The sequence below is a fragment of the Myotis yumanensis genome, unplaced genomic scaffold (assembly GCF_028538775.1).
Source record: "Myotis yumanensis isolate MYYU_CA2020_CCGP unplaced genomic scaffold, mMyoYum1.0.hap1 SCAF_17, whole genome shotgun sequence".
Taxonomy (NCBI): domain Eukaryota; kingdom Metazoa; phylum Chordata; class Mammalia; order Chiroptera; family Vespertilionidae; genus Myotis; species Myotis yumanensis.
In genome coordinates, this window is record NW_027223768.1 from 26,959,443 (window position 1) to 26,971,598 (window position 12,156).

Genomic DNA, 12,156 nt, shown 5'->3' on the forward strand with positions numbered 1-12,156 from the left:
GTTTCTAGTAAACTTTATAGCTTCACATCTAATTTAAAGCTCCTGATTGTCCTCACATATGTTCAGCTTGAAAACAACAACAAATAGACACTAGTTATGGAATGTTGCCTATGTGCCAGGCACTGTGCAAAGTACTTTTTATAAATGATCCTTAATCCCTACAAAAGTCAAGACTAGTCTTATTATTCCCATTTTAAAGAAGAGGAAACAGACTCAAGAATTTCAGCTAATTCCCCTTGATCTCACGTAGCCAAAAAGTGTTGCTCCTGGAGGCCCATGGTCAGGTCTCCTTCACAGGCCGGAAGCCTCTTCTGTTGCAATAGAATGAATTGTGTTTCCCTTGCTCATGGGTAAATAGGGTCAGCAAATACCTTCTTGGAAAGACTCAGTAACATTTGAGCCCATTTTTCCCAGAAGACAATTACCCAGACAGGCTGGGCAGTAGGTTTACAGATGTTCATATGGAAACAATACAATAATAAATAAATAATAATAATACAAGAATAAACTCTGTTTCACATACTCACAACTGCAAACCTACCTTTGCCCACCCCTGCATATATAAACTTAAAAATCATAAAGCAAATAAAGTGCTGGGGTCCAGCCCCAGCAGGTCCAGGGGACCCCAAAGGTGTGGACGGAGTCGGCGAAGAAGGAATGGCACGGGGTCAGGGTTCAGTTGATCAGCATAGCAAGATTCTCCCTCCAGGATCTCAAGCTAGGAACTCCAGCTGAGTTCTGGTCAGGATCTCCAACCAAGTTCTTGTGCCATGTTCTCTCGCTAGGTTCTCCAGGTTCTCCAGCCAGGTTCAGTCACCAGGTTCTTTAGCCAGGTTCTATCCAGGTTCTTTTGCCATGTTCTGTCTAGGTTCTCCAGTGAAGTTCTGTAGCCAGGTTCTGTCCAGGATCTTTTGCCATGTTCTCTGGCTAGGTTCTGGTTAGGATCTGATGAGGTTCTGATGAGGGTCTGATGAGGATCTGATGAGGATCTGATGATTATTGTCTTGTTACATCCGTATTTATACCAGCCGATTTTAATCCTGTCAATTTCTATAACAAAGGTTAGGGCGTTTCTTATCTCCATTCCAGGGAGTAAAGATTATGTAGCTTAACTACCCGCCTGGCACTTAATTAAGGGGTTGTATCCCCTCCCTAACCTCAGGGAAAAATCCCCACCTGGGGAAACAACCTTTCTCGGAGAGGTGACCTTGGTTAAAACACATAGCGCTAAGGAGAGCAAACATATTAAGAACAATATGCTATATACACCAGGTCCCTTGAAACATATGCTGTGCAGATGTTTCTTCCCTGCAGCGACTGTGTCAAGCAGCAAGGATGGACTGGCTCCCAGCAATAAAGGTGTCACATTCCTGAGATAAACTCCTTTCCACAATACAACTGCTTGTTGTTTCAAGTTGCTGTTAGAGAACAGAGGAGCCTGCCCATCGGGCCTGACATAAAGTCGTAGAATATTCCTTGCATGTTGCCACCGCCCAGGTCACACATCTCTCTTCTCCAGGCATTGAACCTGGCTTGTCCAGAGAGATTGGATGTGGGGATGGGAAAGCCCCTCTGTGCTCACCTCTCCAAGGCCAAGTGGGCCACACCAGCTCTTGGAGGGAGGGGGCCATGGGATCCTAAACTGCTCAGACTCGCCACATATTGCTCCCCATGGTAGAGGCCTTAAAGACCTGTGGGTAATACCTCAATGTTGCTTAGAGATCCTGGGATAGAGATTAAAGGGGATTGTAGGCTATCCCTGTGTCTTGTCTCTGTGTCCGGATCCTGGGATAGAGATTAAAGGGGATTGTAGGCTATCCCTGTGTCTTGTCTCTGTGTCCGGAAGCTTCTATCTCGGTCATTAAGATGAAATCCTTAGTCCCATCCTGGGGAATGGGCCTTCCTCATGGTGACAGGGATCTAAAAAGGCAGCAGAGCCAAGACTGCAATCCACGCCTCTCTTCCGAGGCCCATTCCCATCGCTCTGCAACAACGTCTTCAGCCAAATCCCAAATTTTCCAGAAGTTTCTAACGAGGTTAACTTCATACCCGAGAAGCATTTGATAATCGTAATAGCAGTTGTTAGAGTTTGCAGTCACCATTCATTTGAGTATATGCAGAGAATGTTCTGAATAAAACATAGCCATCACCAATAAAAACTCAAAGCCCAGCGTTTTCTAGATAAAGGACAGCCGTGTTTTATAACTGTATCTATTTAACTGAGGAAGCAGGGCAATTCGCCAGCAATGCCTTTTCTTTTCATTAGGCTTAGGGGAAGTCTAGTACTTCCCTGGCTCTTCATTTCCATTTGTCCACTAACTAAAGAACCCAAATTCTAGATTTAGTAATTGCTGTTTCTTCCCTCTTATCATCTTCCCAATGGAGGACAGAATGAAGCTAAATTTACTGTGTTAATACCGAGTACTTTGTTCCCAATTTTTTTAAATTGTTTTATTGCTTAAAGTATTACAAAGAGTATTATATATGTCTCCTCTTTTTTTTCTCTTTTTCTTTTTTGTTTTTCTCCTCCCCTTGACCTTCCCCTAGCTTTATTCCCAATTTTATCAGCACAAAATCTGGAACATTCCCAGGATAGTTTTTCTCTGGTAGGAGAGGGAAGAATGTTTGAATATGAGCTTAACAAGTGTGTAACAGTGAGATGTTGAATTTAAATATATACATATATGACTCAGAGATTTCTTTCTCTATTTTAAAAATAATTCTATAATAAGATTAATTGGATTTTTGTTTTGAGCAATCAAATGTTTAAATGAGTTCAGGGCAGCACTGATGATATCCCTTTTGCCTCTATTTGCAGGTGATAAAGAATGCCATCCTTGAAAGCATTGAATACAGAAGACAGAATCCATCTCGTTGCTCTGTTTCCCTCAGTAACGTTGAGGCAAGAAGATTCTTCAACAAGGAGTTTCTAAGCAAACCCCCAGCATAGTTTGCGTGCTGGAAAGGGCCAGCAATTTCTGATGCTGAGGCAGTTTGAAATCCCATGACAACTGGACCAATAGCACAGCACAGACATTAGTACTCATTATAAGAGGCTGATTGATACTCAAATTTGCAGTTATTTATATAAAGCTGCATGAGAATAATACCCTTATAAGTTTGTTAGGTTAACAGATGATGTTGATTATGTAAAAATATACTCAGCTACATTTTCTATCAGTATGAATTTCCTGATGCAAATGTAGGGACATAGACTATATTTTCAGACATTCCTCGCCAGCTATGTTATGTGTCCTATTTTTAGGACACATAATGTGGTTTCTGTTTAGAATATTTAACATGTCGATCTCAATAAGTTAGACTTTGCATTGTGTGTGAGTGTTATTCACTGACTGGATTCATGCCACAAGACAACACTATTTTTTATTTATATATGCATTTATACATTTATGAAATAAATACATTTGTTTGCAAATTAGCATGAGGTAACTGAGTGTTATTATTTTTCATGAGATATTGCACTGTTGCTACGAAAGATCTCAGATTCATGGCTTTCAAACATAAAAGTTGTTCATCCTAAATTCAAATGTGAAACCTCTCATTTTAAATCAGTTATTTTTCTTGTGTATAAATTGTTGAACGAATGGTACTAGTATATATTTATTCAGCAAGTAGAAAAAATGTAACCACTTCTAGTTAAACCCTTTACTTGGCTGATATTATCCTGGGCTGTGTGTCCTACAGAAAGCACCAGAGGAACATCCAGAAGAGTGGCAAGGGCTGAGTATGCAAGGCTTGTCTTAGGGACAGTCTGTATTGCAAGAATAAGGGCTTCCTCCTTCTTCCTTTGACTTGTCTTTCTTTAAGCTGGCTAATCATTTGTCTTTTTTTTTTTTCTTTCACCTTTCATTCACATTTCCACCCATGAGGAAAGACTAAAAACAAAAATAAAGAAGGAGGGAACACTTGAAAGCTCAATTCTTTCATTGGTTGACTTATGCACAGGACAAATGAGTGCTTACAACCGTTCATCAGGCACGTTGCAGGATCTGGGGATACAGCAGCGGACAAACCTGACCAAAGCGCCTCTCTTCAAGGACCTGGCGTTCTAGTGGAGGTGACCAACGATCAGTAAGTTTCTAGAGACTGTTAGAGGTGCTAAGGAGGAAATTAAAGATGGGCAGGGAGGAGTTGGGAAGTGTTGGGGTGTATAATTTTAAGTGAGGTCCTGGGGAAGTTCATGATGAGAGCGTGACGTCAGAGTAAAGATGGGAAGAGGCAGGAGGGGCCGGACCTGCAGATGCTCGAGGGAACTGTATACCTGGCAAGAGGAACGGCAAGCGCAAACGCCCAGGGGTGGAGCACCGTGTTCCAGGAACGGAGAAGAGACCCATGTGCCCTGAGCAGAGAGGATGACGATTCTTTGCGAGTTAATTATATGAGCGAAGAGTTTGAAAGAATGTATTAAATTCATGACATGCTTTGAGCAGAAAAAAAAAAAAAGAGGATTCTAGCCTCAACCTGTTATCATGGTATGATCTTAAGTATGAGGAGACAGCGAATGAATAAACCCAGTAGATTTCTTTTTTTGTCACTATCATGGGCTCTTGGGGGAAAGCAGGCATCTACCAATGTCCACGGCTGTACGTACACAAAGGACCCCATCACCTGCAGCCAGATATCTCAGGACTCACAGCCTCGCTTGGTGGGACTGTGGGAAATGCTACTGGAGACAAAGAGGAGCCCGGGTTCGTGGAGGGTTCTGGAACCCGTTAAGCAGTAAGTTCAGATGGGGCCGGTTGTAGCCACTTGCTGCTGCTGCCTCCTGATTTTCGGGGTGGGCCGCTCCACACTGGACTCCATGCAGGTCTTTGGAACAGGAACCTGGAACAGGGCACCAGTCCCGAGAGGCCAGGTCTCAGAAGCAGGGTCTCGGGAACACGGGGCACTTGCCTCATCGCAAACCCTCACCTACACAGAGGCGCACGTTCCCCTGAAGCAGAGCTGATGGATGCCAGGGCAGGACCAGGCAGGCTGGAGGGGAGGATTCTAATCTAGAAAGAGACACTGGGAACCCACAGGCGGCAAGTCCAAATGGTTCTGATTGTCCTTCATGTGCAGCTTCTGCCACTGAGTGTGTTCGGGGAATGAACCTCCCTCCACAAGTGCAGACGATGCAGGAGGCTGGGGACAGACCCCAGCTTCACAGGCCCGGAGGGCCCTGCCCGCCGGGTGCAGGGGGAACAAGGGGACCTGCACGTGCGAACTGCGCATGCGCCAGTCGCTCACGTCAGCGTCACCAACCGGAAGCCGGCTTGGGTCGGGTCGGGGCAGGCGGGGCACGGGAGCAGGAAATGAGATACATACACGGCATCTATTCACCTGCCTCCAAGCCCTGAACTACACACATGCGCAAACGCCCTCTGGACACGGCGGGAGCAAGGCCGGGCGGACCCACAGGTCCGGTCTAATGACAGACAGACTCCCAGGAGCCCTGGCTGCTGGAGAGGCCGAGCACCCGCAGGGACGTGGCCTCCTGGGGACCGACTGTCGCCGGTTTGTAGCTGCCACCGCAGGTGCTTTCCCGGTTGGGCTGCCTTTGGACTGGAGACTCCGCAGGTTGCTCAGGCCCGGGAGGCCCAGGCAGGCCTCTGGCGACGGAAGGGGTGAGTTCTGCGCTCGCGGGCCCAGGGTGGCAAGGCACCTGGAACCCAGACGTGGGGGGGAGGGGGGGGGACAGGAGAGCTCTTGGGGGTCACGAGCTGGGGAGGGGTCCGGAGGGCGGCAGTGCGTCTTGATGTCACCAAACGTGGTGGCTGGAGAAGCCAGGACACCTCCAGACAGTGTGACTGTCGCCAGTTTACACCTGAGTGTGATGTCAGGGATTGGGAGGGGAGGAAGGGAAGCATGGGGATCCTACCACTTGGAGAACATGCAGGCGGCTGGGCTTGGGGTGGGGGTGGGGTTCCCAGCTCCACGGGCCTGGAAGGCCCTGGCTGTCCAAAGCCGGCTGAAGACGTGCATATTGCGCTTGCAGGGGTAGCCTTGTTCGGGCAGGCAGGGGTCACTGACCGAGGGGTGCAGTCAGTGGTGCAGGATTCGGGGACACAGGCCTCTGCCCGCCTCTGAGCTCTAAACAACACAGATGTGCACATTCGCCCAGAAGGCGGAGCTGGAGGCAGGCTGGTGGGTGGGGCATCATCTAAGAAGAGGCACCTGGGAGCCTGGTGTTTGGAAAACGGAGAGATCCCTTACGCTGCGAGTCCTCTTGGGGACTGATGATGGCATTTTGTAGCTGCTGCCTCAGGGTGATTTTAGGGGACGGGCCCCTCCTTCCTGGAGGCTTAGGAAGTGAGAATTGTGTATGCAGGAGCTGGGCAGTTAGAGGTCGCCAGGGACCTGGGACTAGGCAAGGGTCCAGCAGGCTCCGTCAAAGGATGAGTCCAGAAATACCCCCAGGGCAACATTCCCACTGACTGCAGAGTTCCAGGTTACTGGACAGCCTTGCTAGGAGAGTCAGGGAGTCAGTATTTTCATCTAAGAGACACCCGAGTGTGCTGGTTGCTGGCAGAGTCCGGGAGACTAACACCATCAGGCAGCAGGTCCAAATGAGAGGGACTGTCGCCAATTTGCAGCAGCTGCCCAGGGTGATTTTCTGGGGGTGAGCCCCTCCACCAGTGGTTCTCAACCTTCCTAATACCGTGACCCTTTAATACAGTTCCTCATGTTGTGGTGACCCCCAACCATAAAATTATTTTCGTTGCTACTTCATAACTGTAATGTTGCTACTGTTATGAATTGTAATGTAAATATCTGATATGCAGGATAGTCTTAGGCGACCCCTGTGAAAGGGTCGTTCAACCCCCAAAGGGGTCGCGACCCACAGGTTGAGAACCGCTGCCCTCCACACTGAATACTATGCTAGGACTATGCCCCACTTCCCCAGGCCTGCAGGGTGCTGGCTGCCCAGGCCTGCTGAAGGGATGCATACCAAGCATGCACGTGCCATGCAGTTCAGGGCAGCTAAGGATCTGGAACCCAAAGGGTTAGGAGAAGCCCTTGCCTCCCACTGCATCCTGAAACTCTCTCCAGGCAGTCGTCTGCAACAACCATGATGCTTACTCGATTCGCCTTCTCTCAGGGCTCTCAGAGAGGAAGGGAGAGGGAGAGAGGGATAGAAACATCAATGGCGACAGAGACTCATTGCACTTCCCCTCCTGGGGATCCAGCCCACAACCTGGGTATGTGCCCTGCCCAGGAAACAAACTGTGACCTCCTGGTTCATAGGTTGATACTCAACCACTGAGCCACACTGGTTGGGCCTGTTGTTTTGTTTTTGACAGATTTAATTGATGGATCCCATATAACTTAAGGAAAGTAAGAATCATTAATAGTTAGTGAATAGGAAAATATTTATTCAGCATATAAAACATTAACTCACAAATCTTTAAGAAATATATTAATGAATACATGTAAGTAAATTTCTTAGTGTGACCACTAGATGGCAGCATTCTTCAAAAAATTGTTCTACATCCACTCCTCTTCAGTTTTGGGGTGTTTTTTTTTAAGCAAATAGAAGTTGTCCCCCAAAAAGAAAGCAAATAGAGGATGTCCCCCCAAATGGAAGCAAATAGAGGATGTCCCCCCAAAAAAGTATACACACACTTTGAATAATTATAAAGGCAGTGTTTATTAAAATACATTTCATTTTCAAAGTTGAGCTATCAGCTATTAAAGTATGGATACTTTTTTGGGGGGAAACCTTGTATAGTTTATTTCTCTAATGAGGTGGCTTTGGGACATATCTTGCACTTACATACGCACATATAATATTGTACAATTAGATTGCAGTAATGTAACATATTTTCTTAAAAGGCATTCATTCAACCATTCTGTTGTCCATTTTGCTTTTTGCTGCAAAACAATTCAAAGATACACAGAAATAAAATGAATTAATGAGAAAAATTTCACAGGTTAATGAAAACCTAGAAGTGAATGACCTACTCAATGCACTGTAGAGAACCATCACCAGTTTCTAACTTTTTCTCAAACAGAGCTTTCACCAGGTTGTCCTTGAGCCTGGAACTTCCTTAAATTCCCAGCTATTCTGGGTGCTACCTGCCCTCACCCTTTCATCCTCCCCTTCATCATAAGGCAAAGATAAACCGTTTCTCCTCTGTGGTTCTTTCCTGCATCTTAGTTCCCTGTGCACATCTCCATTATATCACTGTCCCACTGCCCAATGATTTCTTTATCTATCTCCCCACCTCCACTGCCCAATGATTTATTTATCTATCTCCCCAGTTCTGAGTTACAGGGACCAGTGCTTCAGTGATTCTTTGCTGAGTGAAACCCAAACTTACCTCTGTGTAAACTCTGCTGCCCATTGTACCAAGATACTCTTGGGCTCCAAATTCATCAACTCAGATTGTCTTCTGTACCCTCTCCACACACTTGCAGTGTTGGCCACGCCCATACAAGTTCAAATACTGAAACAAAAGTTTTAGACTCCCAGTTTCTTATATTTATTTTTTGTGGGAAACCTTTTTAGTGTAAAGTAATCATGTGAGTTTTGTAGCAATGGTGTCATAGAAAAAGATGCAGGTAAATAGTTTTATATTCAGAACTTTCTTGAACCCATTTTTTTATTACTAACTAATGATAATAAAGCCAAATACTGTGACCTTTGGAATTTGAAGAGGAAATTCCATAGAGGAAATATACCCTTGGCAATACTTTTAAGAAGCTTTTATGAAATGAATGTTGTCACCTGCTTCTCAAGGAGATAGACTTCTAGCCAATTTTAAAAGGCAAGCTAAACTTATTATATTGGTAGGTCTTGTTTGTGTATTGCATTTGGATTTTTTTGAAGGTCTATCCAATATTCGAATTACTATGAAATTACATTTAAAGCACCTCCTATAACTACAGATTCTGTTCAAATGCATTTAATTCATATATTTTGTATAATGAAAAGTCTTCAATAGGCCAAGATATTGCATCTCTAAATGAGAGGATGCAGTAAGTATTGGATGGTTATGCAGTTTTCAGATTGCCATAACGATCCTAATTCTGAACGAATGATTTAAGAAGACATTTTAGCTTAGGTGACAATTACAGTGTTTATTGGATTTAGAAAAAATCACTACGTTTTACTGTATTACTGAAGCATGTTTTATATTGTGCTGGTAACAAGAAAAAGCCGAGTAACATTTAGAGTATTTCACTGTCTATAAAAGACTCTCTTAAATACTTTATTTCATTTTGCTTGATGCAACAGTCTCCGAAGATAGGCAAGGTGAATATAATTTTTCATTTATTAAAAAAAGGAACTAAAGACTCATGGATTTAAGTGACTTGCTTGGCATTATGCAACATTAATCACATGACAGAGCTTAGCTTGCAGCCCTGGTCTCCTGACGTCTAACCCCACATGTTCTCCTAAGCACCCAGAGGTCCTGACCTGGAGCCAGAGCTGAGGGGTTTGCGCCTCTTTCTGTCACTTAAGTACCATATAAACATTGGCACCTAAATATTTTGAGTTTCATTTTTCTTGTTTGGAAAATGAAGATATTAACATCTACGTCTTCTATTTGACAAGATTGCCGTGAAAAACATTAACACTGAGAAGTTCTGTTTGAGATATTAATGGGATCTCTCAAAAATATATGTGTGCAATATAATTGATCCTATAGACATGTGAAGTCAGGATCATTAATTATTGAGGGAGGGGTGCCTTTTAGTTATAGAGACCTAAGCTTAGATTATAGATTGTTTAAAGCATGGTACTGAAATCAGATAAAAGTAAATTTTAAAACTGCTCAGCCACTTACCAATAGTGTGACTTTTGGCCTATTGTGAGTAATATTAATTACCACATGTGTCTATTTTAGGGGAACCTTTAAGTTAAATAATTGACAGCTTTTAAAATTTTACTTTAATTTGCAGTATAGAGAAGAGATTTTAATAGCTGCAAACTAATCCTGTTTTAGATTTTTTAAAAATCTTTGGATGAAGCTTTAGGAAATTAGCTTCTATAACCACACTGTGTCACCCTTTACTTATTTAAGACTTTTCAGTTCCAATTGTCTCAGTAAATTGTGCTTTATAAAATGGAATACCGTATTAGTCCTGGGGAATTAATTGTGTTTTCTTATGTATCCAGTAACTTAATCGTTTACTACAAAGTTTCATAAAGATTAACATAGTAATCCCAAAGAATTAAAAAAAAAAAATCACCTTGACACTGTAATACTAAATTCAGAAAACACAGTAGCTTCTTGCTTTTGATGGTGTGAAAATATGTGTGTGTGCACAAAACAACTTAGTAATGAAAGTGCAAAATCACCAAGATGCCAGCAAACTACTTAAATAGCGCTCCCCACAAAACCCAGCATATCAGCCTGCTGATTTGGTTCCCGGAGGTGCTCTGTCCATGACTCAACATATTGAACGCCTGACTTATCAGGAATAGAAACAAAATGATAGTCCTTAACTGAGACGAGATAGACTCAAGCAATAAATATTCATTCATTAAGGACCTTATTATATTAAAATATTGAAATCTATTAAATCTGCAAGTCTCCATCAATGAGATGTTGCTTAGAAGTATTTCACTTTTTCCTCCCTAACTGAAAACTCTCAATGAATTATGTGGACAAGAAATAAGACAGTAGAACTGGGAATATTTAAATATTTCCAGACAGAGAGATCTGTGGGCTTGCTAGACAGTGAAGCAGCTGGGAGACTGTCTTTCTCAGGGACCCTAACCTCGAGATGAGCCAGTGGGGTAGAGAAGGTCTCCTACTCTGCTTTTTCAGGCTAAAGAAAGGTTGGTGGAGGATCACCTGATTATGTGGCTCTGGAACAACTTGCAGCAATCTCTAAGACCCAGTTGCTCATGCTCGCAACACACACTTATTGAGCTTCTACCTTTTCAGATACAGAGTATTGGATACTGAGCATAAAAACCACATGCTTATCATTATCACCTCAAGGAATACACACATGAGTGTGAGACTACACACTGGGAAAAATAACCGTAATGTAAACCCAACTGTGGAAAGTCCCCAACAGAGTGTAATAAATACCTGCTGATTGTGAAGTTATTTCATCAGATGCTCAAGCATCTATTATACATTTTTAAAAATCATAATATTTATTTAGCACTTGCTAAGTGCTCGGTGTCGTGATCAATTCTTTATACAAATAATCCTAACTCTTACATATTATACTTTTTTATCCCTATTTTAAAAGTTACAAAGGAAGATGGATTAATCCGTCACAAACTAAGATCTGTCTAGTTCCAAAACTCCTGTCTTAAAACTCCAGTGCCAGACATTTTGAGTCCAGTTCCAGTGGTATTTTCGCTCCCAACGGACAAAAGGAGCACCCAGTAAAACTGGTTACTTCTGTGTCCAGTGGTAGGAGAAAGGCACACAGACGGGCACGTTAAGCAATGGCACGATGAACAGTACAGCTCATCAGACTTTCTTCTCATCATTCCTTTAGAATAGACTAGGACTGACCCCAACCTCATATGTTGGGCCACACCAATAATTCATTCATCACCTAAGTATTTTAATTGTTGTTAATGGTTCTATGCTTGGCTAGAGCAGTGGAGTCCACACAACATGATTTGCAGGGTCAGGCAACAAAGCCAGCAGAGCTTTTGTAAGGCAAGAAGTCAATGTATGATAGGTGAGACAGATGTCAGCAGAAGTGACTCACGCAAAAAGATGGGTTTCTATTGCGTTCTGAATAATACCCAATGGCCCAAATGCCCATCACATGACCAGGTACTTCTTTAACCTCATCTTCTACCATTTTGCCCTTGAATGTTCTATTCCAGCCACACGATCTGGAAAATCTATCGAATCCTCTCTGGTGTCAGGACCTTTGCACATGCCTTTCTTTCTGCCTAGAATGCTCCTCACTCAGATACCAAAATGGTTAGTCTCTCTACTCCCTTCAGGTCTCTCTCCTCAGGGGGCACTTATCATTGAGCATGACCACCCAATGGAAAGTAACAGCCATATGTCACTTCCCCCTCAGGCGACTTCATTTGTCTCCAAAAGACTCACCACCATCTAAATCAGGGGTGGGCAAACTGAGGGCCACAATGGGTTCTTAAACTGGACCGGAGGGCCGGAACAAAAGCATGGATGGAGTGTTTGTGTGAACTAATATAAATTC

At 43.6% G+C, this 12,156-nt stretch overlaps 1 protein-coding gene across 3 annotated transcripts in view; it reads left to right on the plus strand.

The window, feature by feature from the left end:
• The window catches only part of PLA2G4A (phospholipase A2 group IVA), a 160,744-nt gene extending 157,314 nt beyond the window's left edge, over window positions 1–3,430 (plus strand). For all 3 annotated transcript variants that reach the window (XM_070396351.1, XM_070396350.1, XM_070396352.1), the window contains one exon: window positions 2,819–3,430. In XM_070396351.1, the coding sequence (XP_070252452.1) occupies window positions 2,819–2,950 (132 nt within the window). In that variant the 3' untranslated portion in view covers window positions 2,951–3,430. The remainder of the gene's footprint in view (window positions 1–2,818) is intronic.
• The last annotated feature ends 8,726 nt before the right edge of the window (window positions 3,431–12,156 follow it).